Raw genomic sequence first — 27,209 nt, 5'->3', positions numbered from 1 at the left:
AGCAATATTTTATAAATAAAAAATACTGTATACATTTTTGTCTATTGCTAAATCCAGATTGGTTTCTTATTTTCTAGCTCTTTCTAATGTACCACAGTGCCCTAAAATAATAGATCCCTGCTACTGCCCTTAGACTCCCCTATTCCTGCCAAAATTGGGCAAGTATACATGTGATTTTATTTTATTATTATCGATGTTATTTTATTTCTCTTCATATAATATCTATTTTTAAATCTTTTTATTTGCATGTTATTGTAAGTATTGGTATATTGGGTATTATACAACCTACAGTAACCTTTAAAGAAAGTCTCATAAAATGTATGCTTTAGGCAGTGATTAGCCTCATAAATTCTGGTTCACAGTACATCTGTGTAATTATTGTTAAAGCCTTAGGATATTAACAAGCTATTAACCAGTCTATGTTTTTTTCTTTATGTATTGTGTAATGTTTCTATAGTATCTAAGAAGAGGAAAAAAAAATTAGATATAATTAACCAAAAGAGTTTTTAAGGGATTACAAATTGAGCCAGGCAAAATGGCATAAGCCATTCATGTTTTATTAAAGAGCTTTTTTGAATGCTTTGTACTGTCTCATGGCTGTAACAACTTAAATGTGCAATTCTACTTTTTTTTTTTTTTTTACTGAGTATAGTCATGATTCTGCTGCATGTTTTATGCAAGCTATGTCTTACATAATCTTTTCATTTGAGCCTTATTCTCAACTTATTCAGTTTTTCTTATGGGAAAAGAAAGAAATTCTGAAAAGAACTAACTTAAGTAATTTGTACAAGCATATTTGAAGAGGAGGTACTCAACATCAAAATGAAAAGGTGTAAGTACTCGTAGCAGAGTTTAAGGATGTATATCTTTTTCCAGAGTTAAAAGAAAAAAAAATACACACTTATTATTGGAATACTTGCAAAGTGTTGGCAAAGCACTAGGGCTGATGAGAAACTAAATGAAATTAAACATATTTCTTAAAAAAACACCAAGTAAGACTCATTTTTAGGTTGCAATTCGATGTATTTGATGACCACATAAAATACATTTATTTAGAAAAGATGTGAGAAGTACCAGTTTGCTCTTTTTAAAGATAGAGGCTGGTAATAATAGAGCAATAAACCTTATTTATGTTCTGTGCAAAATTGGAACTTATGCACTTAATTTCAATAAAACTAGCTTCTTTTTTAAAGCAGATTATGAATAATATTGATGAAGTCATACTGGCAGATACAATTTATACAGGTTTTAGTAAAACCTTAAATGTTCTTTATTTGCTCTCTTTATGGAGACTAATATGATTAATACTGATAAAGAAATACACTTGCACTTCTCCCCTCTATTGCCATTTATGTGATTAAAAGATTCCTGGAAAAAGCTGCTCAAATTAAAAATACTAATACTATCTTCGCAATTTTAAAATAGCAGGTGGTATTGATACTGCAAGTGTGATGTCTCCTTATTTCCCCACCTTTTTATTGTATTTAATTTATGTCCCCCTCATATTTGGAAATTAACATACATAGAAATTGTATAGGGTAACAATAGGGTTACTCAGGGTTGCGTACGTCTGTTTGGTTTTGATTTTCCTGTAGAGTGGATACGTTCTTCAGATGTAATTGCAGTTGCATATAACTTTGAAGAACAACAAACCCCCACATGTATGGAGAACTGGACAACATTTCCAGTCTTACCTTTTTGTGAACACTTTATATCTATAGTTATACATTGTGCAATGCCGAAATGTAGTTTCAGATTGTTATAAGGCGATTGTTAAATTATCTAGGAAGTAACTAAATACTTGACAAGGTGTAGCCCCATAGTGCTTGTTTATTATTCCATACCAATTACTTAGTCCTTTAATTACTGGAATCTGTGAGCTGGCGATGCACATACTGGTATTCCCTTGCTGTACAAACTGAGAGGTTCATGCTTGTAGTGCTTAGCGCAGAGTATTAGGTAAGCTTGTTTTATTTTGGGTTGTGGAAAGCTGTCAACAAGGTTGTAAGCTCCTCAGTTTACAATAGTTAACATAGTTAACATACTAACATCAATCGTCTGTTCATGCCCTGTGTAAAGACTAAATTGAAAACAATCTTTTAAATGAAGAAGCTGAGAGGTTTATCCTGAGCCTTGAAAGTGACTGACTAAGTATGAGCAGAAAGAGCAAAAATACTCACCCACTTGGTCTTTGGAAATGAGGTAAGAAGCTGTGTCCTGCTAGTGGGTTGTTCGAAATAGTTGTGCCACAGATTGCAAAGAGGAATGTTCGGTCTAACATGGGAAAAAGAATACCAAAGTTCGATTGTGTCTAGGGCTTTAGGCAATGCTGTGAGAATAAATTGGTCCATGTTACTACAAATTTACTTTCCAAAGTAGCTTGAGCAAAATCTTGTTGGTGGCTATTACTGCCTGAATACTCTGCACGGAGTACTTTTATACTTTCGTTAGGTAACACTATGGATATGTCATTGTATGGAGTGTGTAAAAGTGAGGCAGAGTGTTACTTGTTCCTTGGAAAGGTGATGAGCCAAGAGCTTTATGGGAGACTTTTGCAACAGAGTTGTACATTCTCTATTAAGAGATTCTAACAGCAGTTAGAATAGCAAGCAGTAAGCAGTACTACACCTCATAGAACTTAGAGCTCCTTCATCTGAAGTAGCTAATAATCTTCTGAGGGATTTTGTGTGTTCATATATGTCTCCAAGTCACAAAAATAGTTAAATATAAACATGTGAATAATCCTGTGCTTCTTTTGACAGTACTAAAATCTTGTTAATCTCATTTGGATATATTCAAGTGATTAATTCAGCACATGAATACTTCACTGAATTGACTATTAAATTGGGAGAGCAGAGGAAGGAATTATAATCTCCTTGTTATGCAATACTTCAACATTGAAAAACTGCATTTGAATGAAACTGTTATTGTGAGGAATATGTAAAAATCAACTTTTATTTCTTTGGTGAACTGATTTAATTAGGAGAATTGCAGATGTTAGTTCAAGCACTTCACAAAGCTTTATTCCAGGATGAAAGTGCTTGGCTATGACAAAAAGCAAATGGTTGTGGAATATCTGTACTAGCATTTATGGTACTTAAATATATATTTCTTTTGAGCCCATTAAAACCCACTTAAGCATATTGAACTTTTGTCTGTGGAGACACATGAAGTCAGATGTATGTAGGTTCTACAAGATCCATACTTATTTATTTCTTCAGGACCTGAGTCTTATGACCACAGATTTTCTTACCTCTCGTAGATTATGTTAATTCTGTTGGTGCAGTTTACTCATGTCCTGTTTTATCTGCCCTATAAGAACATCATAAATTATGATTCATCTGCAGTGGATCTGCACTAAATTGTCTAAATCTCACAGTGCTAAATGGCAGTGGGAGAGGAGATACTTTCTTCACAAGTTGTTTTCTCTGTATTATTTCCCAAAACCTTTTTTTTTTTTTTTTACAAAAAAGAAGTGATGATACAAGGTGTATAAAATTTCTCTTAGCCAAAACTGAAAATTCTGTCATGCAGTTGTACTGTAATTACACAGATACCAGACACCTAGAGTACAGAGAGGTTTTTTTCATCATAATACCTGTTGAAAAATGGCTAAAGCTACTGGAATATGCCAGTGGTCATCTGAAGTGTGTATATTTACACTCAGGTCATGACTCGGAGGAATATAAGACTGTTTACTTTTATGGATGCAGTAAAACCATGCTGGTGTTTGTCAGGATATGTGCTTTTATTTACTGTCTTCTTTACACTTGCCTCTGACCTATGATACCACCAGAGTGTGGGGGATGTTTCAGGACCTCAGAGAGCAGCTGGGGGACACCATCTGACTCAGGACTTGGTGAAAGCATCCCTGGAGCCCCTAGGTAGCCTATGTCCTAATGAAAGTGGGAGCTTTAAGAAATGATGAAATCCAGCTACTTATTTGCAAACACATTGACAGTTTTACTGTTACTTCTCAATAAAGTGATCCGGAGATGTTTATAAGTTGCTGTGTGGAAACAAGTGGCCCAGATTTGTGTCACATGGTAATTTCAGAGAGTCCTTAAGAGAGGGGAAAAAAATAATGTTCCTCCTTGATCCTAATGTTCCTAATTCATTCAACAAAAAGTATCAATTTTTTGTTTTGTATTACTTTTTCTCTACACAATACTGTGTACTAATCCGGGCTGTCTATTTACCTTTCATTTACTTAATATTGCACATTTCATTCTTTAAACCGCAACTAACCACTGATGTAAATGTGTTGATTTTGTGTGTGTGAGTGTTGCTGTTGGTTTTGTGTTTTGTTTTTTTTTTTTTTCTTCAAATTTAGTGTGTTTCAAAAAAGCAGGAATTACAATTACCCATGTGTACTGCTTATCTTTTTACTTCGTAATTCTGGGAATTAATACCGTTTTAGCTTATTAAATACTTTTAAGATTCACTTGCTGCTGGGAGAAAGTGGGAGAAAAAATCCTAACAGTCTTTGAAAAATGATTGTTTTTTAAAAAAGAAATTACATGGAAAATTTACAAGAAGAACAGAGAGTAGAAAATAATTACAGTTAAAGTGCATCCTCTAACATTTTCCATTAATTTATATCAGTTTTGCATGAAAGATGCAATTCTGAGGTAGACAAATAAATAAATAGAAATAAATAAATAATAGAAATAGAAATATTTGTAGTAATTAAAATTATAATTACTCTTTCTATTATATAATGATGATGTTAAATCCACTGTATAATGATGATACTGCCATGGCACATTTTTATTCTAATCTAGATCAATATTCTTAAATAAAATTTAGTGTTCTTAAATATGCTATATGAACATCTTCAGTGTTCTTAAAAAAAATAAGGAAGCACATAATGATACAGAAATACAATAACTTTGCTAAATACAGCTAAGTAGAACTTTGCTAACACTGATTTTGGGTACAGGCTGGGAAATATTTGTGAATAAGTTAGACAAGATAGGATTTCTGAGGCCATCTGGGACATTTCATAGATTTAGATATTTGAAGGGTTTGGAGCATACTGCTTCTTGTCTCTCATTGCTTCTAATGTAGCATTATTTTACCTTTCCTACTTTGGAATGTCTCCTGTACCTTTCCCTAAAAATCTTAGTTAAAATAATGTTTGTGTAATTTTTTATTCAGACAGATGAGGTGCAGAGGAAGGGAGGCCTGTCAAGAAATATTGTAGACTTTAATCCGTGCTGACAGTGCTGGATTGCTGCTTTTTTGACTCAGATTAGCGGTACAATTGAGGATGCAAAGTTAAGGCTACAAAGGAGTCTTCCCCCACACACACACAGTTTTATGTATGAGGAATTATTTGTGTGGAAAAGTCTGTGTACAAAAAATGGACACCTACTAGATGCATAAATAATTATATATGGCCTTAAAACTGTGCACATCAGTGAGTGTTTCAACATTTCAGTCCCTCACAGCTATATCCAGAACCTCTAGAAAGAGGAACTATTGGCAGTTATTTTGGTTATGTGCATAGAAACCCATGCTTTTCATCCCATGCTTTAAAAAGTAAAGTAATAGGGCAGTGGTGCCAAGCGCATATGCTCTGATCTGCTCTGCTTTCTGGATCTGCCAGCTGCAGATCAGCTGTGCTGACCTGAGCATTGCCAAGAGTCAGCCCTGCAGAGAGACTGTGCAAACAGGCAGCGGCAGGGGGAGCTCAGGAACTTGTTCTTCTCTGACCTCTTATGAAGGAGTGAGGTAGGTAAACTGGGCCACGGTGACAGCCTGACTTGGAATCTGTGTGAGAATCCAAAAAGCATACGTGATTTCAGTAAGTACTGCATCAACCGGTTGTGGAGTGTCTCAGAAAAGCCAGGCAAAATGACTGTCTAGTGTTGGTACGGTCATGTTCTGATTAACCCCAATGAGCTGGAATGGTGCTGGGAGCATTGCTACACCTAATATCGTTTCCTTCTATTTTGTGTCTGCATCTCTGCTTCTGCCTTTATGATTACCATGGAAAAAGTTACAACTAAAACATCATGACTTGTCTTGATTTATGCTCTGATAGGGTTTGATAAATAGCTGGTTTCAGAATTTCATGTTTGAAAATAAAGAATTTTCAGCCTATTGACTCTAATGGGAATTTTCCTTTGCTTCCCTATCACCAGTAAGTTAGCAGCAGAAAATGATAGAAAGGAAAGGTGGTGATGAGAGACAGATTACTGTAAGCCCAGCTGCATAATCTGATTGTAAATCCATTGAGGTGGAGTGGTTAGGAGTTAAAGCATAAGAACAAAACAGAGGTTATTTACTGAGGGCACCAAAATCACCGTATGAAACTGCTGTCTATAGAAAACATTATAAGGATCTAATAATGGTTTTGCATCAGACTATTTCCCATTTGTTTTTTACCCTGTTATTGATGTAATGTTTTTCAGATGTAGTCTTGGAACTTGCCAATCTTTTTTCATATAAAAAGCACGTTGAGCTGTGAATTATGTAAATAAACCTCCATATTCACGGTTTCTCTGAAAAGATAGAGACATTTCTTTGTCAGTATGTAGTGTAGTTGCTGCAAATATTTTTACTGTACGCTCACTTGGGCAATTGTGTGGAGCTTGTATCTTCCCAAAGCCATGACCTTGACTCATGTTATCACTGCATTAGCTGCAGGCTATGAGCCTACCAATAGTCCTTTCTGCCCTTCTGCTGAATCTTCGGTCTCTGGTGTCAGGATTGCTTTTCTTATGCTTGTTTTGCTGGTGCTCATACCTGTTTTCTCTCTGTCTCATTATGTAGAAGTGTCTTCTTGTTTTCCCTTCTCTAAACTTACTCTGTTACAGGGTCCTGTAAAGTTATGTGTAGTTGCATCAAACTCCAGGACTTACTGGTCTTCATGACTAGTTGCTTTTTTGAGATGAGGAGGTTTTCTTAACTTAAATAAACTTCCCTAGGTCCTATTAGCATTCACATACTGAAGTTAGGTTTGTGTTTCAACACCCTTCCAGCTTCTTCCTGTTCACTTTTACATACGTAATTTTTCACACTCAAAACTCTTCCTTTGTCTGATGTTCTTGTTATCCCTCCCAATAGGACCATTCTTCAAACTGCCTCCTGTAGCTTTTACAATTAAAAGAATAATACTGCTGTCTCCTAGTCTGCTAAATCTATTTTTATTGTTCTCATCCATCACCTGTATCCCTGCAGATTTTGTGTGGATCCCTGTTCTGAAAACTGACAAATCAGGGTATCTCAACATTGTGAATCTTGTAACCATTGGTGGCCATGCCGGTGCTGGAATGGGGCCTCTCCCTGGCCAGGTCTGTGTGCCTGCTGTGCTGGCGTGAGAGCGCAGTGCTTCGGAGGAGACATTTCTGAATGGGGACGAGGCTGTGGAGGAAGGGAAGGTCCTGGCGCTGTAGGACAGTTGTTCCTCCCATGCCTGCCTGTGAGAAAAATCTCAGTAATTTTTTCAGACAGGATCTTCTGTGAAGCTATTTTATTTGCGATTGCAGTGGCAAGTGTTCTGCATGCAGGAGTGTCCAGCAGAAGTATATCATAACCTCATATTCCCTGTTACCTAACTCTCGATTCCTCCCCTGTTTCCTCATTGAGTACTACAGGTTCACAAACTACTCAACTCTTACTGCTATTCCGTATATGTACAATTTTGTTTGACCAACCGTTAATCTCTTCTTTTCCTTTTTTTTGTCCTTCTTCTCTCGTGACTAGAGGGCCTGAGATTTTTTGGTTTTACTGATTTTGCACTGCTCGTCCTGTTTTTCTTAGCTATCCTCCTTATTTTGGGACAGTGAGACCTTCCCCTTATCTGCTTAACGTACTCCCCCCTGCTATGCCACTGTTATAGCTGCACAATCACTTTTGAATATGCAGGGTTAGTAGAATTTTCCACTACAAAAACACCTTCTACTGCAAGAACACAACTTTGTTTCTCATACGCCTTAGCCGCACCTCCAGCTCTTGGAGCCTCTGCTCTGTGTTGGCTTGTGTCTGAGGCTTGTGCTGGTGCAGCAGCCAGCACAGGCAGAGCCCAGTTTTTCCCTGATGGCACTCACCCCTGTGCATGGGTGAGAGCGTGACATCTGCCTCCCCACGGTCATCCTGGGCAATGCCGCTGGGCTCCCAGGGCATGGTTTGCCTCGGGTTGCCCAAGTCCCCCCTTCAGACTCCATACAGCACACTGGCAACACATGGTGTTGTGGAGGGTGCTGAGCTATTCTCATTGCCTTGCTGGAGGAACAAGGACAGGCAGCAGAGCTTTAGCTCCAGAATGAGTGCAGTTGGAGCCCATGGAGTCAGCTCCTCAGCAAAACGCTCCCCAATGCTGTGGCAGCCAAGCTGACAGCGCCTCATGCCCACATTTCCTGACCAAGTGTGGTACAGACACTCACAGACAAAGCATTTGTTCAAGTAAGCAATATATTGGCATTTTTGCAGAGGTCAAAGCTCCCGGAGTGAATGGACACTCCCCGGGAGACCAGGTGGTCACTGTCCAGCTGGAAAGAAGAGTCTCTGCTTCAAGCCTCCCCACATCGGCCTCTTCAGCTGCATGGGGTGTGCCTCCCCCAAGGGTGGTTTTGCTGTGGAGAGAACATGGAGGAGCAATTCCCACTGCCGACTGAGCAGCACCATCTCCATGTCCAGTGTGCTCAGCTCTGTGGCATATGGCAAGCAGGGTGTCTGTCAGTCATCTTTGTAACCACCATAATCATCGCTGGCTGTGGGGCTGGAAATCCCTCCTGTGCATGCTTGCCTAGGGGATGGTGGTCAGGAGGTGCTTGACAGCTGTCTTCAAGGCATGGGTGGCAAAGCTGGCACCTAACAGGATATAGACACAGAACTGCAGATGTCTGAGGTGGAAGGTGTGCCGAACATGCCTAAATGTGTCCTAAAGAACTGCATCTCTGGCACAGCGCAGCTCTGTGGCCACCTCATGCTGCTGCTAACAACGGCCTCTGCCTACTCAAAGCTCAGGAAGGTGTCCGAGTTGTCTTGCTGTACCCCAAGCATCAACTCGATGAAGAGGGTTTTCTTGAGGATGTTGGTCAGCCTGAGCTTGCAGAAGCGGGTGGAGGGCAGCACCATTAGCTGGAGTTTGGATGACTGAGGCATAGCCACCCAGGCTTCCGTCACCAGCTCCTGGAACCACTTTGCTGTTTTCTGCACATCCAAGTAGGAGCCACTGCAGAGGGTGTCTAGGAAGCTGGAGTCATGATGTCTCAGCTCGTCCTCAGGATGGTGGAGGATGCACAGCATGTCCCCCACCAGACGCTCCCTTGTGCACATGCACTGCAGCTCCATGCAGAGGCAAGAGTTCCTCGCCGGTGTCTGCCCTTTGGTGCCCAGCTCCAGGTGGAAGGTGTGCCCAGGGGTTGGGTTCAGAGGCACAAGCAGGTGGTAGATGGCGTTGTTCTCAGAGGCACTGAAGGCGCTGCCCACCCCAATGGGTGGCTGCAGCCGCGGCATGAACTTATTCTTGGGAAATGTCTGACAGACACAGAGAAGCTTGTCCACCAGTTCCTCCACAAACTTGCATGTTTCTTCCAGATTCCTCATTGGCCACTGCAGGTACCCACTGACAAATATGCGTGCATCCAAAATGTCACTGGGTTCTTCCTCAGTGTCATCATCCTCCTTGTTTCTGGAGATGCCCTTCTCATTCCTGTTGCACAGCTCATGGCACGGTTTCCTGAGCATGCGGCAGAGCACAAAGAAGAAGACAAGCTCTCCAGTCAAGGCCCAGAACTGCCAGTGCTGCAATGCAGATAAGAGCAGGGCTCCCGCATGCTCCCAGCTGTTCTCCTGGTCCCTCTGCTCCATTTCCAAGAGGAGCTGCATCATGTGCTCTTCCAGCTCCTCCGCACGCTGCTGCATGCGCTCATGCATGACTGCATCGAATTCATCGCCGACGTTCTGTGGGCTTTGGATTAAAACCAGGAACGTGAGGGTGAAAAAAATTGCCGAAACCATGGTCTGAAAGAGTTGAGAGAGAAAGGGGTCAGTGGGGCTGGGTGGGAGCTGGCTGATGGCTGAGGGAGCTTGGGCAGGAGCTGCAGGCCCCTGGGGTCAGGTAGGAGAGGGGGTGAGGGAGGTGGGAAGCAGCAGGGACTGTGGCCAGAGCTGGCGGTGACAGCCACAAGCCCTGCCCTGAGTGGTGGTGGAATGGGGCCTCTCCCTGGCCGGATTTGTGTGCCTGCTGTGCCGGCGCATGAGTGCACTGCTTCAGGGGAGACATTTCTGAATGGGGACAAGGGTGTGAGGGAGGGGAGGTGCCTGGTGCTGCAGGAAGCTTGTTCCTCCCATACCTGCCTGTGAAAAAAAATCTCAATAATTTTTTCAGACAGGATCTTCTGTGAAACTACTGTATTTGTGATTGCAATGGCAAGCGTTCTGCATGCAGGAGTGCCCAGCAAAAGTATATCATAACCTTACATTCCCTATTTGCAGGACCTCTCTCAATTATTTTTCAACAGTCTTGGGAACCTGAAGAGGTCCCAGTTGACTGGAAGCTGGCAAATGCTCTGCCAGTTTTCAAGATGGGCAAGAAAGAAAACCCTGGTAACTACAGGCCTGTCAGTCTCATGTCAGTGCCTGGTTAAATTATGGAGAAAATTATCCTGGGAGTTATTGAAGCGCATGTGAGGCACAATGCAGTCATACGTCACAGCCAACATGGGTTCACGAGGAGTAGGTGTGTTTAACAAATTTGATTTCCTTTTATGATAAGATCACCTATCTAGTCGATCAAGGGAAGCCACCTGATGTAATCTTTTTGGATTTCAGTAAAGCTTTCAATACAGTTTCCCATAGGATCCTACAGGACAGAATGTCCAGCATACAGCTAGATAAAAACATCACATGATGGGTGAGCAGTTGCCTGATGGGTAGGGCTTAAAGGGTTGTGGTAAATGGGGTTACATCAGGCTGGTGGCCAGTCAGCAGTGGGGTCCCCCAGGGCTCCGTTTTAGGGCCAGTTCTTTTCAATGTTTTCATAAACGATTTGGATATGGACTAGAAGGTGTTTTGAGTAAATTTGATGATGATACTAAACTGGAAGAAGTTCTTGACTCTGTTGAGCGTGGAAAGGCCTTGCAGAGAGACGTGGACGGATTGGAGGGCTGGGCAGTCGGCAGCTGCATGAAGTTTGGCAAGAGCGGGTGCTGGGTCCTGCACCTGGGAAGGGGCAACACTAGGTATACGTACAGACTGGGGAACGACATGCTGGAGAGCAGCCCCACAGAGAGGGATCTGGGGGTTTTGGTTGATAGCAAGCTGAATATGAGCCAGCAGTGTGCCCGGCAGCTAGGAGGGCCAACCGTACCCTGGGGTGCATCAAGCACGGCATTGCTAGTCGGTCGAGGGAAGGGATTGTCCTGCTGCACTCTGCGCTGGTGTGGCCTCACCTCAGGTACTGTGTGCAGTTCTGGGCACCACAGTACAAAAAGGACGTGAAACTATTGGAGAGTGTCCAGAGAAGGGCTACAAAGATGGTGAAGGGCCTAGAGGGGAAGACGTACGAGGAGCGGCTGAGGTCAGTTGGCCTGTTCAGCCTGGAAAAGAGGTAGCTGAAGGGAGACCTCATCGCAACCTACAGCTTCCTCACGAGGGGGAGCGGAGGGGAAGGTGCCAATCTATTCTCTTTAGTGACCAGCAATAGGACCTGAGGGAGTGGTGTCAAGCTGTGACAGGGGAGGTTCAGGCTGGATATCAGGAAGAGGTTCTTCACCGAGAGGGTGGTTGCGCACTGGAACAGGCTCCCCAGGGACGTAGTCATGGCACCAAGCCTGTCAGAGTTTAAGAAGCGTTTGGACCATGCTCTTAGTCATATGGTCTAAATTTTCTGATAGAACTGTGTGGTGCCAGAAGTTGGATTCAGTGATCCTTGTGGGTCCCTTCCAACTCAGGATATTCTATGATTCTGTGATTCTATGATAGGGAGTACATGATAGGGTGAGGTTGTCTGTTTAGATTGCATTATTGTGCTTGCACTTTGACCAACACCTTTCAGCAAGCCTGGGGTGAGATATTTTGAAAAGGGATTTGTGAAATACAGCTAAGAAACATTGATTTTCAGTGGTTAGCACAACTGAAACTCATATTAATCTCATTAGGCAGTCCCAATCAGTATTTTAGAATATAATTATTTGTCCACATTGGTCGATTTGTTTGAGGCTTCAACTAAGGTGTATGAAAAACTAATTGCCCATGTGCATCAGTACCCGATTTCTTTCACTCTTGTACAAATCAAATTATTATGACAAGCAGACATTTCACAGCCTTTGAGAACAGTGGATCATTTCACAGCTGTAGTACTTGCTATCTTGTTAAAAAGATGGTGCAGGGTCTAGAGGGGAAGACGGGTGAGGGGTGGCTGAGGTACCCTGGTTTCTTCAGCCCAGAGAAGATGAGGCTGAGGGGAGGCTGGGTCAGGCTGGGTGTCAGGGAAAGGTTCTGCACCCAGAGGGTGGTCAGGCACTGGGACAGGCTCCCCAGGGCAGTGGTGACAGCACTGAGCCTGCTGGAGTTCAAGAAGCCTTTGGACAACGCTCTCAGACACATGGTCTGATTTTTGGGTGGTCCTGTGTGATGCCAGTAGGTGGACTCAATGATCCTTGTGGGTCCCTTCCAACTTGGGACACTCTATGTTTCTATGATCTTGAAATCTCTCAATAAATTTGTTTAAGGCTAATTATCTTGCCTGATTATTCTTGACATAAAGCTTCAGAGTTTTTAATACTTTTTTACATTGCAGTACCACAGTTTGGACCCATTCCTTGGTGTCTTGCTGCCAGAGTGAATGAAGAATCTATAATATGAAAACACATTTAAGTGGTGCTTTTTCAGGCCTGAATTCCAGCTTCTTGATGTTAGATGGCTATTTCAGAACTATTGCTAGTTCTGAAAAAATGCAGAACACTTGCTTTTTCAACCAAAATCAGTCTCTAAGCTTGTATAATATTGAGAAAGAATAGAAGAATGGTCAAATTGGAAAGTCAGAGTCAATGCAGTAGAGGTCAATGAAAAGTTATGCAGCTGCAGATTGCCTTAATTGTTATAAAAGTTTCTGCTATGGGCATTCTTTTGAGTATATTATAATTTACAGTGCAAGACTGAAGCTACTGCCTTCCCTAGCAGTGAAATGGGGTACTCAAACTTTGGTCAAATCTAGGGAGAATCATTAAATGAAATCATCTCAATAATTTCTCAATTATGGAGAAAGCATCTCAATAAATGCAGTTTTCCTTTTGGCACAAGAGACTGAAAATACTAGTTGTAACCTTTAAGGAGGACATCAGGGACTCTGATTCCGTTTTTCTTTTTACAATCATACAATGACAAAGTAGTTCCAAAAATATTAGCCTTTGTGACAAGGTTCAAAACTATTTTTGTCCAGGACTTGTTACTCTTGATTATATACGGTTGTTGGGTTGTGCCTTAGGTTGTATATACTGGAAAGCAGACTTACATGTCTGTGGTTGACCTGAAGTCTTATTGTACATGATAGGTTTTTCTACCAGCTCTTAAAATTCTTCCAGTACCAGATGGCAACACCTCTGTGGAAATCTGTTGAAAACATGGGATCTTTGTATGGATTCTAGGAAAACAGTGTCTAAGCGAATCCTAAGTGGTTGCAAATTTGTCTCACAATCAAAACATTTAACACACAGCAAACATATCGGTAAATGTCATGTAGTGGACAAGTAAGTCCCACACTCATATTTCATTGCATCAGTAAGTGGATTTTTTAGAAATAGCTTTTAGTTTTTAAGTTAAAAAAAAAAAAAAAAAAAAAGATGTAATTCACCCAGGAAAGTTCGCAAGATAAACTGATCCTATCTTCTTGAATATCAGAAAGGAAAATTTATCTTTTACATTACAGAAACTAAATATGGGTGCAGCACTTATTATTGCAATAGGATTGCTCTGACGTTATTTGATTATGCATTTTGTGAAAATAATCTTGGTATGTTTTGTCTGTTTAATCATGTGTTATTAAAAAATGTTTTTCTGAATGTGTAACTTTACATTCTGAAGCTCATTGTTGGAGTCATCATCAGCTGCCTACCAAAGTGTCTCCCTGTTGTTTCTTTTAACATGTAATGAAAGAGATCAACATCTCATTAAATTTTAAGAATACACTGTAGTAAAATAGTGCTATAGAATTTCACATAATTTTCATCTGTGTTTTGTAGACTTTTATTGCATTTGAAATTTTAAAAGAGAGGTGACAGCCATCAAAAGGTTTGATATATTGTTTTTTTTATTATTGTAATACTAGTTGCTTCAGGGCAAGTTATGATAAGGTGGCAAGCCACAGGCAGCATAATGTTAACGCTTTCAATTGTCCATTTATTTTACAATGCTTTTGAGTTGATAAGACAATTAAGCAGTGACCAAGCTGGCTTGGCTGAAAGTTTCCAACTTTTATATTTGCAATAATGATATAGAAAGTGTATTCAGTACCAGCCAGGTGAAACTATTCTATCATCACTCATACATCAGAGTTCTTGTAACGTGAGCTAAATCTGTGACTGACAGGTATGCATTTGAGAATCATCTAAAAGACTTTTTGCTGCTTTAGCAGGATTATGTCTTGGTCCTACTTTAGGGTGTCAAGATTTTTTATGTATTTTCTGCATAATAAGACTTTTATTAAAAATATCCACCTTCACTAACTGCTGCAGAGCTTCTCCATAGTTACTTTGTGACACAAGCAGAAAACCTTAAAAAATCCATCTTCTGTGCTCCAGCCTTTTTCCCTACTTTCTGGGGTGTGGTATTCCCAAGGGTCAGTCCTGCTAGTAAAAAATGAGGCAAAGAGAGCATTGAGGCCTCTTCCATGTTCTGAGTCAGCAGGTCCACTGCCTTGTTCAGCAGTGCGAATTTTTCTCTAGCTTTCTTTTTGTCACCTGTCTACATATAGAAGCCCTTCTTGTTGTCTTTGATATCCCCTGCTAGATTCAATTCCACTTAGGCTTTGTCTTTCGTAAGATCTTCCCCAGATGCTCAGACAATGTCTCTGTATTCCTCCCAAGTTACCTCTCCCTGCTTCCACTTTCTGCATGTTTCCTTTTGATGTTTGAGTTTTGCTTCCAATTTGTAATTCTTGTGTAGAGAAAGACTTGCGCAGACATTGCAGGTATTTCTCTTGCTCATTCAAATTATTAAATAATTATTATAGGATTTAAGCAAACATACTTTATTCCATTTCTTTCCAGGAGAAAAGAATATTCCACTTGCTGCAGGAAGAGCTGCATTTCTGATATGTGTAGTGTTGAATTTCCTGAGACAGATTTATCAAACTTTATATGAATGTCTCTGTGTATGAGATACCAACCAATAGAACAGACCGGTGTAGCTGGGACAGTTTCCTGAACCAGCCACAACTGTGAGAAAAGAGCGTTTACAGTTTTTAAAAATGATGAGCTTTCTAAAGCTGTATTGGCTAGATTGTGTGCTGTCAGCAAGAATATTGTTTTCAGTTCTTTGTCTCTTAAATACTGCTCAGGGACCTACGTACGGTATAATTGATACATACAGAAAAATTTAGAGTTTTATATTCTTTAATTTGCCACAGTTACATGGAATAGAAGAATGAGACTCGGAAAGATATTTTCCTCTGAGAATGATACAGATTATTGTCTGAATGTTTACACCTCCTAAACAGTTTTTGTAGTATATTTTCAAACAGAGCTCATTATATAGCCAAGATGTTGTTGTAGAGTAATATTTTAGGAAAGAAAAGACCTTTGCAGTTGTTTTGTTAATATAGTTTTAACACAGACCAGATTTATATATGCTGTTCTGCTTCTAAAATCATAAAATTTATTCTGGGACAAGAGACACTATGCAATGATTCCTTGCCCACTGAGGGCATTGATGTTTACCACATAAAGACCTCATAGTTCTTATAACAAACCATAAACACTTATGTTGCTACACAGTCTGTCTTAGTAGATGATCTGTTTAACAGAATTCATATGTAGCATATGTGTTTAGAGAGCAGATGATGCCTCTTCTTCTTAAGGCATTTAAGCTTCTTAACAAAAGCCATTCCCTTACACCATTGTCAGGTATCATGAAAAGTTTTCTCAGGGCATGAAAAGAGAATACAGAACTGTTACTAATTAACACAACTCTTTGCCATTGCTAAGAAATATTTCTTAGAAATTTGAATGGGTTGTATAAATGTGTTCACGTGGGTATACATATTTGTCTGAATATATATATATTTTTTTCATTTACTTAATAGTATCATCTTGTCTGAGTTGTATTGGAATTTCTATACAAATATGTTCTTTGCCTTTTCCATACATCAGAGCAATATACTGGTTTCAAAATGCTTCCTGCAAGAGCAATACAAAGATCAAGAATTCCAAAGCAAGTTTAACTGAGTCCTATGCTGTGAAGTATGGAGAATGGAGTCTTTGGTGTTAGGGTTGGTGTGTCCATCAGAGAGACATTGACATACAGGAAGGAGTACAACGGAGGGCCACCAAGATGATCAAGGATCTGGAGCACCTCTTCTGTGAGGAGAGACTGAAAGTGCTGGTACTGTTCAGCCTAGAGAAGAGAAGAGTCATGGGGGATCTTATCAATGTGTATACATACCTGAAGGAAAGGTGCAAAGAAGATGAAGGCACTGGTGCCCAGGGACAGGACGAGAGGCAATGGGCATATAAAGAACTGCTTTCCCACCCTGAGGGTGACTGAGCAATAGAACAGGTTGCCCAGAGACATTGTAGAGTTTCCATTCTTGAGATATTCCAGAATCCCCTTGACATGGTTCTGGGCAACCTGCTCTAGGTATTCCTGCATGAGTAGGGGGCTTGGACTAAATGAACTCCAGAGGTTCCTTCCAACCTCTGCCATTCTGAGATTCTTTCTTTGGTTACCTCATGGTAACCTTTGGTTACATGTATGTCCAATTGCAAAGATTAAATATGACATCTTGGCAGGATTAAACTTATCTAGAATAGAATGTAGGTACCCTAAAAGTGGATTTGTACACTCTAGGAGGAGAAATAGAAAACAATAAAAGGTAAAAGGGCTTGGTGGGTAGACACCTAGAACTGTCAATATTAAATGTAAGTCCATATACTGTCACACAAACAGAAAGACTTGCATTTATACACATGCCTTTAACTATTTTTCCGATGTTGAACTGGTATGAATAGTTCTATAGATAAGACATTTTGATACTAATGGAAAGGAAACAAAATAATAAACTTGGTATGTCAGAAATAGAGGCTTGTTTTGTAGAGAAGAAGATAAGTAAGCATCTTTGTGAAGATGGTCTGTAACACATCACTGAGTGATTCATCTTAGCTTTTGTGTCTACTCCTTTGAATGTTCCCACAAAGTGCAGTAGTGGAGAATGTTGTACTTGAGATTACTTTAGGTGATTTCTAGGTTTCATATGTATTTATTTTAAAGTTTGAGCTAGGGCAATATATGCTATACCAACTAAGGATTTAGTTGGTTCAAAACCAAAGTAAATGGAGCTGACAGTTTTAGATGAAAGAATTATAGGATGGAATGATAGAGTGCACTGAATTAAGATATTATGCATGTAATGGTTTATATAGAGCTCTTTTCACGGACAGAGCAGCATAATGGACTAATAAGTAGGTTTTAGGTTCATAATGGCAGCTTGAGTATTCTACAGCTAGGTGGAATAAAATCATTGTAACCATTCGGTAGTGGAAACTGCTTGGCTCATAGATGGATGTGTCCCACTGTGCTTTTCAGCACTGAATTCTCCGTGTTATTTCCTTAAACATTTCACCAAAAGATTTTGTTCTTTTCTGTCTTTTCACCCTTACTAAATTTATTGAATTTATTGAAGAGGAGTATGGATATTCAATATATGATTTACTATTATTTCTGTTTTTCTGAGGGAGACATAGGTTCTTGAGTCTGTTTATTCCGCCATACTGGAAATGAGTTATGCAAGTGTATTAAGGAGAAAATAACCTTATTAGTTTATTTATGACTGATTCACAAAATTCCAGTGTAGGTGTTCCCTGGTCTCACGTAATGCATTACGATGTCATATTCAAGAAATTTAAACCAGTTTGTCTAGTTCTCTGTTCAGAAAAATATTCACAGAATCATAGAGTCATGGAATATCTTGAGTGGAAAGTGACCCACAAGGATCATTGAGTCCAGCTCCTGGCACCACACAGGGCCACCCAAAAATCAGACCATGTGTCTGAAAGCGTTGTCCAAACACTTCTTGAACTCCAGCAGGCTCAGTGCTGTGACCACTGCCCTGGGGAGCCTGTCCCAGTGCCCGACCACCCTCTGGGTGCAGAACCTTTCCCTAACACCCAGCCTGACCCTCCCCTGTCCCAGCCCCATGCCGTTCCCTCGGGTCCTGTCACTGTCCCCAGAGAGCAGAGCTCAGCGCCTGCCCCTCCGCTCCCCTCGTGAGGGAGCTGCAAGCCACCGTGAGGACTCCCCTCAGCCTCATCTGCTCTGGGCTGAACAAACCAAGGGACCTCAGCCGATCCTCATACATCTTGCCCTTCAGGCCCCTCATCATCTTTGTAGTCCTCCTTTGGACACTCTCTAATAATTTTATGTCCTTCTTATATTGTCATGCCCAAAACTGCACACAGTGCACATGGTGAGGCCACACCCGTGCAGAGCAGAGCATGTATCAGCTAGCAGTTCTGTGCTTGATGCACCCCAGGATACAGTTGGCCCTTTTGGCTGCCAGGGCACATTGCTGACTCATATTCAACTTGCTGTCCGCCAAAACCCCCAGATCCCTCTCTACAAACCCCTCATCCCCCAGTCTGTACCTACAGTCGGGGCCAGCTGCAGCTAGTTCCATCTCAGCTGCAAAATGCAGCACACACTCTTGTTAAACTTGATATTGTTGGTGATTGCCCAGCCTTTTAATTTGTCAAGATCTCTCTGCAAGGTCTCTCCACCCTTGAGAGGGTAGTCAACAGCTCCTCGAGGGAGTCAACAGCTCCTCCCAATTTAGTGTCATCTGCAGACCTAGTATATCTTCAAGTCCTGTGTCAAAGTCATTTATGATAACATTGAAGAGAACTGGACCTAAATGGATCCCAGTGGAACCCCAGCAGTGACTGGCCGCCAGCCTGATGTAACTCCATTTACTATAACCCTTTGAGCCCTACCCATCAGCCAATTCACCCATTTTATCTAGCTGTGTGCTGGACATTTTGTCTAGAAGGATACTGTGAGAAACGATATTGAAAGTGCAGTACCTCAAAGTGTTTAGTTTAGTGCTTTGCTGGACAAGAATGGACTTAATCATTGTGCTTTCCTGTTTTCTTCCTCACATGAACCAGTTGCTCAGTGTATGTCCACGTTATTATTATTCCGTAACGTCTGGTACTCTTAAGTTCTACTTTCTTTAGTCTTTGGCCCATGTTTCTTCAATTAATGTATGTATTTCTTAGCTGCATCTTTTTGATGTCAGCCCAATTCCCAGCTCATAACTTCTGATCTTTTTTTTTTTTTTTAAGCCTACTTTGTCCTTTGTCTTCACATATAGTAAATGCAGATGTCTTTCCCAGTTTTCTTCCTCCTTTTCCCAGTTTAAGGCTTCCTCAGTTGATTCCAGGCAGTCATATAAAACAAGAACTATCTGTTTTGCTAGTGTCTCTCAAATGCTGAATGTTTAAAAACCCAGGTCTTCAGTTTTCATAAGCTTGTCAATTTTTCCCACTTCCTATGGGTGTGGGAAGAATCTGTTATCATCAAGCAGCTTGCATAAGTGTTACAGAGCTAGTTTTAGGCTTAGTTTCTTTATATTTCATACTACAGCCTAAAATGGAATTATTAGTTTGATTTTCATATTTGAAGTCTTACAAAAATTTTTAATTATTTGTAAATTGACCGAACTTGTGAAAGCCTCCAAGTATGATTGAAAGTCATAATGCCACTGTGTAACCAGATTAAAGTATTATCCTTGGAGTTATGAGGAAATTTTGTAAAATTGAATTTTCTGCTTTACTGTTACCTTCTTTGTGCAGTCTATTTACATTATCCCCAACCTGAAGGGAAAAAAAAAAAGAAAAAAAAAAAGAAAAAAAACTGTGCATGAAAAAACAATATTTTCTTTCTCTGTCATTTATGAACTCAGTACCATATTTTTTAAACATTTTTAAATGTGAGATACTGACTTCAAACCCTAAGTTCAATAAGAAATTATGAGACCTGTGTACCACTGGGAATTTAAGAAGAAAGGAGGGAGTACCCAAACAGAGATTGGAGAAAAACATTGCTACTTTTTAATGTTCCTGGAAGCCACATTAAATTATGTGGTAAAGTAAGAAAAAAAGTATTCCATACTAATGCAGTCCTGATTGCAGACATTGGGAAAATGAAGTTTTATGTTCTAAGTATAAATAGGAATATTATAGCTTTTTGTACTCGTCCCACAGCCTGTGTGTTTCCCTTGAAACCTGTACGAGCAGTGTTCAGCAATTGGTCAGTAGTACAGTTTCAAACTCAGTGAATCCAGTCAAATTCACAGCAGATTCAAGCTTCCTGGTTTGTAGATACACAAAATTCTGTTACAGTTGAATACTGGCTGCCTAACATTCCAGATTGCATGCCTGTGTAAATTTCTGTCTTCAACAATGCAAGTGTACATAAGAATAACTTTAAAATGTTTCAGTGTTGCTTAAGCAACATGTTATTATGTTACATGTCTTAACATATGTTAAGAATTGTGGAGTTTTGAATATAACAGCTTTATTTTCCATTACAGGCTATACAGTTATTTTCTTGCCTAATTTGTTTCATTCAAGCATTTAGTGATGTGTGTAAAATTGTACTTCAGTAACAATGAAATTCAATTATGATAAATGATGATTTATATTTAATGTCATACTGAATTTATAATATTTTTTAAATCAAAGACCTTCACTTATTAGGAACTTAAAGGAATGGAATGACTCACTAACAAATCAAAACCACCTTAAAAGTAAGCCAGTTTTAAATGTTGCAGTGCCACCAAGTCTTAAAGGGTGCAATAAATCAATAGGCAATTGTGCAGTTTATTAGAGGTGTTGTAGGCAAAAAATAATAAATTTGTAATTGCATTTTGAAGTGCCAGCTCAAGATTTATCCTTGAACATGTACTACAGTAGGAACAATCAGAAAATCAATTAACTAGCCTTTTCATGTGATATTAGTTTACAGGAATTGTATTCGTATTCAATGCAGAGTTTTCAGGAAAAAGAAGAGTGTAAGTAAGGGAAAGCATCTGATTGAGACAATATGAACCAATAATCATGGGTGATTAAAGTAAGAATTGTAGCATAACAATTACAACTCAGACATTTCTGTAACACATTGACTCAGATGTCGGGTCATCTGTTTTTGTATCTTTGGCGTAAAGTATTTTCTTAGGTTAGTTTGATTTTTCATATAATCAGAATGCATAGTTGTTATTCTAAAACGACTTCAGTATATCTTATCTGAAACTGTCCATTGGGAAGTAAAAGGATTATAAGCTATTCTTAAAAAAAAAAAAAAGTAGAGTTGAAGTTTATATTTGTGCAGGTTTAAAATATCTGCATGTCAGTTTTCCCATTTCTAGAGAAGGCTTTTGTCTTGAAAAATGAACAAAAAATGAGATAAGAGCAACATTTATTTTAAGAATAAATCTCTGTTAACAGACTTTAAACAAACTTCCAATGAGTATTTTTAGTCAAATCTGAACAAATACTGCCTTCTGTCTTTCTTAGTGTTCAACGAATATATGTATTTTAATACTTAACTAATTACATCATTCTGAGAAAGACATATTGAATAATAATATAATTTTATTCTAAATTAGATCTGTAATTTGTTGTAGAAGGCATTTTTATACTATTATATTAGCGCAAATACTCATTTTATATTTTCACTGATGTGTATTAATTGCTTAAGACAAATAATTGAAGTCATTCTAAAAAATTATATAAGATGAAATCAATATTGAAGGACATCATGACTTCTGTTTTTCACCTAAGTTGAAAATTAAGTTGTTATTTGATAAGGTTTTAGTCCCATAACCCTTTTTGGCTTGTTTCTATCTGTGTTCTGAAAATCACTGTCTGCTCATAGTGTTTATATGTATGAATTCATTGGTTTGTTCTAGTGTGAAACAGGTCATTCTGAAACTGAGAAATGTTACTGAGTTTCAAGCAGCTGTTTTTGGTGTGTTTTTTTTTTTTCTGCTCAAATGAGTCTGTTGAAAATGAGAAGAGCTCAGTTTAGCGCTTGTTTGACTTTACTTCATTGTCACAGCTAGAAACCTAACTCTAATACGAAGTGTCACCTGACTGTATATGCACTATGGGAAAATAATCTTGTTACCAAAATGTTTTACTAGACTCATTTTTAGAAGATTAAAATGTCCTCCAAAGTTTGAGGTTTTGTTTTGATATTCATATTTTCAAAGAAAAATATTTGTCAGTCTTTGACCCTTCCAGTTTTTGTGTTTTCTCCTAATTTTCAATCTCCAGTTTGCAGCACTTTTTGACAAATGCAGTGTCTTGTGTATAACTAAATCTCTTACTTTAGTCCTGATTCTGCCTTCTTGTTAGAAGTCATTTTGCCTCATTTTGAAATGCATAACTCTTAAATCTGTGCTTTTTATTTTGTTCATGTAAACTTGTGCGCTTCTTCCGTCTGCGTTATTTGTGCATACAAATTTGAGAGCAGGAGGAGGATGGTAGGCTACATGAATGGACCTCTTCATTTCAGTCACGCTGTGCTCATCATGAGCACATCAGCTCAGCAGTTTTCATCTAGTAAGAGGCTTAAAATACTGTGTGATTCACTATCCGTGCACCAATAAGCTGACCTTAAGCAAAAGTCTGTAGCTTCTCACTACCTAACAAAGAAGACTCATCATGGACTGTGATGCAAGAAAAAATTTGAGACATTTAAAATACGTTGAACTTCAGTTTCAAATTCAGAAACTAGTCTTAGGGGAAAAAGTGGCTAGTTATAAATCAAACAATAAGGTACAAATTGTGGCAGCAGTATAAACATTTATTTTGTCAGCAAATTAATTAAATGCTGATGATACCTCACAGGCCATGAAGATGCATCCAGGAAACACATTAGCGACCACATTATACACATTCAAATACTAAAATAAAATGTACAATGTTCTGTTCCTTTCTCTATTTTCAGTTAGTTCTAAAGGGATTCAGTAGTACCAATTTGATCATTCATTTGGCTATGCTTATACACCTAGAAGTTCAGAGTAATAAAACCTATTGCCCCTTTTCCAAATACAGTGCTTACTCATAAACAAAAAATCTAGCATTTTAACTAAATTTATATATTATTTAGCATCTTCAAGTAAGAAGAGTGAACTGAGTAGTATCTTTCCCAAGTAGTATTTTGAAAGTCTAAGTGAAATCATAGTGAAAAGCAAGTGAATAGACTTTTCACAGAGAATTTGTATGACTTTTTTCACTGTAATTACTAATTTCTTTATCCATAATTGGATCAAATATATTTGTTAAGTATAAAAGTGGAATCTGGAAAGCAAATACATAGAAGTCAAGAACCCCTTGATATTAGAGGAGACATTCTCTCTTAATCTGCTTGCTATTACTTATCCTCTAATGAATGAATTTAATTTACAAAAGGAAAATTGCACAAGTTCTTTGCATCTTAGTCATAAGCCTTTTCCCTTTAAGCAGTGCGTGAGGAAAATATATATTTTTTTCATAATATAACATCTAAAGCCACATACAATGTACATATAAATACATAGATAAAATGTAAGGGACACAAACTTACACTTTTCCCTTCTGAAATGTGAAATGGATAATCTTCGTTATTTCAGTCATAACATTGGATTCATTCTAGAATTTATTTATTTATTTATTTATTTGTTATTTATTTTGTCATGGTTTTTGTCAAAGTAATGCAGGAGATGAAGAATTCAGTTGGGATGCTGTTCTTAGCAAATGTTCTTCATTGAAGGTCTGAAAATTTAAGCGTGAAGTTCTATTTGACAACTATTTCTGACCTAGAGAACTTCCAGAAGACAGTCATTTTCAATTCTGAGATTTATGTGAATGGAGCTAATGTGCTCCAGCCACTTTAAACTGTAGGCTAGATTAGCTGTAGTTACATTACAGATCTGTACAAACCTTGAGAGTTTTTCTAGAAACTTGTTGCTAAACAGGTTTGGGTTTGAATTTAGCTAACACATGACGGTTTTAAGTTAACAAATTTAGACATCCTAAACTTACAAGCCTACTCTGTTTCCTCAGATTGCTTTAGTTTTGTTCTTGTTTTTCAAGTCTTACTGACACACATCAACAAGACCAACACTGAATGATATAATCACCTGATGAACTGAATTTGTCAAAAACACTTCAAGTTTCATTTGAACTATGTCTATTTGATTTTTTTAAAGTAATTTTTAAGTTTCATTTGGAAGTGGAAAATTACCATGTAAAACCAAGTGTTTGGATTTGACAAATAATTAGTTAGGATAGAATGTAGGTTGGAGCTCAGCTGTAACCAGACACAATTCACTTCTGTTTCCCAGTGGCACTTTTTAGCTCCATTTCTAGTTTCTATGCTATAAATATAGCTTCAGAACTTGGAAGTTTTTCACAATGCTATGCAGGGAACTGTGTGGGATTTTTATTATCCTGTTTTCCAGGCAGTAATACAAAAATGGTTTGATGCAAACTCTGGGGCAGGGCTGAGAATTTACCTATGGGGGGGTTTGTTCCTGGTATTTGAAACACATATACATGTGTTTGAAAGAAAAGATTGATACTGTTAATTTTGCTGATATTAAAGTTAGTAAACTATTTACATTTGATTCTGAAGCTTAATTTAGAATTTTCTTGGCTGTTGTGTATTACTAATATTTTTTGTTTTTGTTGTTGTTTGTTGTTGTTGTTGTTGTTTGTTTGTTTGTTTTTAAGCAATGCATTTCACTTAGGTATGTGGTAATTCTTATTTTCATGATGTATTTATCATTTACTTCTTCCTAAACAGTTAATTGGTAGTCTATTGAAATTAGAGAGAAATTGAAGTCTGTTGCGGCAAATACTTGCAATTAAGTATGCATTTTTTTCTGTTTTCTATTGTAGGCACCCTATCACTTTTCTGACTTTCTAGATTCACCACCACGGAGACAGCTTTCACATTTTTATATTCCTCTGTGAGGCTACATTTAATCTCTGTATCTCCAGGCAGAGTTGTTTACAACTCTGTCAGAAAATGCAATGTACATTTTCAAAAAGCTTTCTAACCATTGTAGCTCATAGAGTTTACATCACTAAGGTCTCATCTACTTCACCTATGCAAATTTTTTATCCGAAGTTTTTTGCTACCAGCTGTATAATTTTTGAATGAGACTTCCTTCCATGACATACTCTATTACTCCTTGTACATATATTTTGCAGGAACTTAATCCTACCTTAGTGTATTTATAGTATTCAGAGGAAAATAATATATGAAATATTACATGGAGGAGTTGTGTTTATAAGTCCAAAGAACTTCTGTTTTTCTCTATTGCCACATAAAGTCTACATTAACCTCTAACCTCTATGTATCTATTTCTGTTTCATTTCCATCTTTAGATATCTTCAGTATATTTATGTATATGCACACATCTATATATGTCAGACAGTCATATATACTATATACTATGGTAGAGTATGACCCACTTGTGTGCAATGATTCATGTACTTGTTTGTGGAAACTGTCAGTCTTTTCTAGATCACATGTAACTATACAGAATACTATATATGTTGTATTGTATGTATAACTATATACCACAATACAGTATAACACTATATATGATGCCGTATTTACAGATATACATATATAGAATCATAGAACCATCTAGGTTGGAAAAGACCTCCAAGATCATCAAGTCCAACTGTACACATATGTACTCATGTGAAGGTTGTCTTCTTATATCATAGAGTAGTTCTGCTTGAAGTGAAAGCTCAAAGCCGCTGCTGCTTTGGAGCCCCACCTATAGTGGAAATACTGTGATGGTCTGTGCCAATGAACACTCTCCACTGGGCTCTCTTTTGGTGTGTGTGTTGACTATCACAGATTGTAGATTAAAAGATCTATTTATCCTTAGATCATACAGCATTCATGTTATTATGTAAAAAATAAGTTTGATCTTTTGGTTTAGAACCTCAAGGTAATTCACTGAAATTTTATTTTTTATTTCTTTTTAATTTGTCCTGATATTATCTGGGTTTTCCATGTCCTCAGCCCATTCTGTATGATAGGCCAAATAATCAAAAGTTACTTTTTTTAAGCTAAAACCTATTTTTTTCTCTAATTCAGTAATTATTTCCCCACTTAGATTGGGTGATACTGAAGTTCAAGACAGAAGTAATTTGATGTAGTTCAAAAGACACTTTATAAATCAGAAGAATTAACTAGGAACAGTACTACGTTAGTACATTCTGCCAGTGGCTGAGCTCTGCATACAGAATACTTGTTCGTGTTTTCCTTGAGCTCCTTTGACTGGACCTAGCATTCAGCTTGCACTGAATGAGCTCTGTCTGAAGCTTGGCAGGAACTGGAGAATGTTGGTGTGTGTTGTAATGAACAGTGGAACATGGAAAGGATAAAGTGTGTTGGCACAAGCAATATCTCAGTATGGTGAGCTAAACGTAAGTGTTGTTCACTGCCAAGTCTCTGTGTCGTTTTGGAAATAAAGCCTTGGCCAGTGAACATTAGGTCTGTGTATTCCTATTGAATTTGTTTGTCTTAATTGACTGTGGTATTTCATTCATAATTAAATGTTTAAGGCAAAGTTCTAAAGAGGTTCTTGAATACATTGTCCTTCAGATATATGCTGAAACCAGTTGTAGATATGAGGACGACATACTCTTCTTCATTTGTTAACATTCTTCAGTTCAATTTCATTCACATCAAAAACTTTAAGAACAAACTTATTATATTGTGTACATTTGCTGCTAGAAACTAGTAGGGCGATTTATGACTGTTTCTACTATAGTACTTACAAATTCTGTAGTAAAAATGAAATTTGCAATTCAAAATATAGTGTACAGCACATTTATATGTGAATAGCTCCTGAATTTGCAGTATCATTTCTAAACTCACCTCAGAATAAATTTGAAGAACCTGTTTGCTAACAGAAGCCTTCTGTATGAGTGCAGAAAAATATGAAAGTCAAGTAATTGTCTAAGGTCATG

General features: G+C 38.4%; 2 protein-coding genes across 2 annotated transcripts in view; one reads left to right on the top strand and one right to left on the bottom strand.

The window, feature by feature from the left end:
• The window catches only part of FBXL17 (F-box and leucine rich repeat protein 17), a 330,870-nt gene that overhangs the window by 146,346 nt on the left and 157,315 nt on the right, over positions 1-27,209 (top strand). The gene's annotated exons all lie outside the window — the stretch shown is intronic.
• Positions 8,962-9,972, bottom strand: LOC125181052 (inositol 1,4,5-trisphosphate receptor-interacting protein-like 1). Its single transcript, XM_048054511.2, has one exon. It carries the CDS (start codon positions 9,970-9,972, stop codon positions 8,962-8,964), a length of 1,011 nt encoding a protein of 336 aa, XP_047910468.2.

This window comes from Anser cygnoides, chromosome Z (assembly GCF_040182565.1).
Source record: "Anser cygnoides isolate HZ-2024a breed goose chromosome Z, Taihu_goose_T2T_genome, whole genome shotgun sequence".
Lineage (NCBI taxonomy): Eukaryota > Metazoa > Chordata > Aves > Anseriformes > Anatidae > Anser > Anser cygnoides.
This window is presented reverse-complemented; position numbering and strand designations above follow the sequence as displayed.

Excerpts from the sequence above, each read along its gene's own strand:
- LOC125181052 (XM_048054511.2), bottom strand. The coding sequence starts at position 9,972 with ATGGTTTCGGCAATTTTTTTCACCCTCACGTTCCTGGTTTTAATCCAA.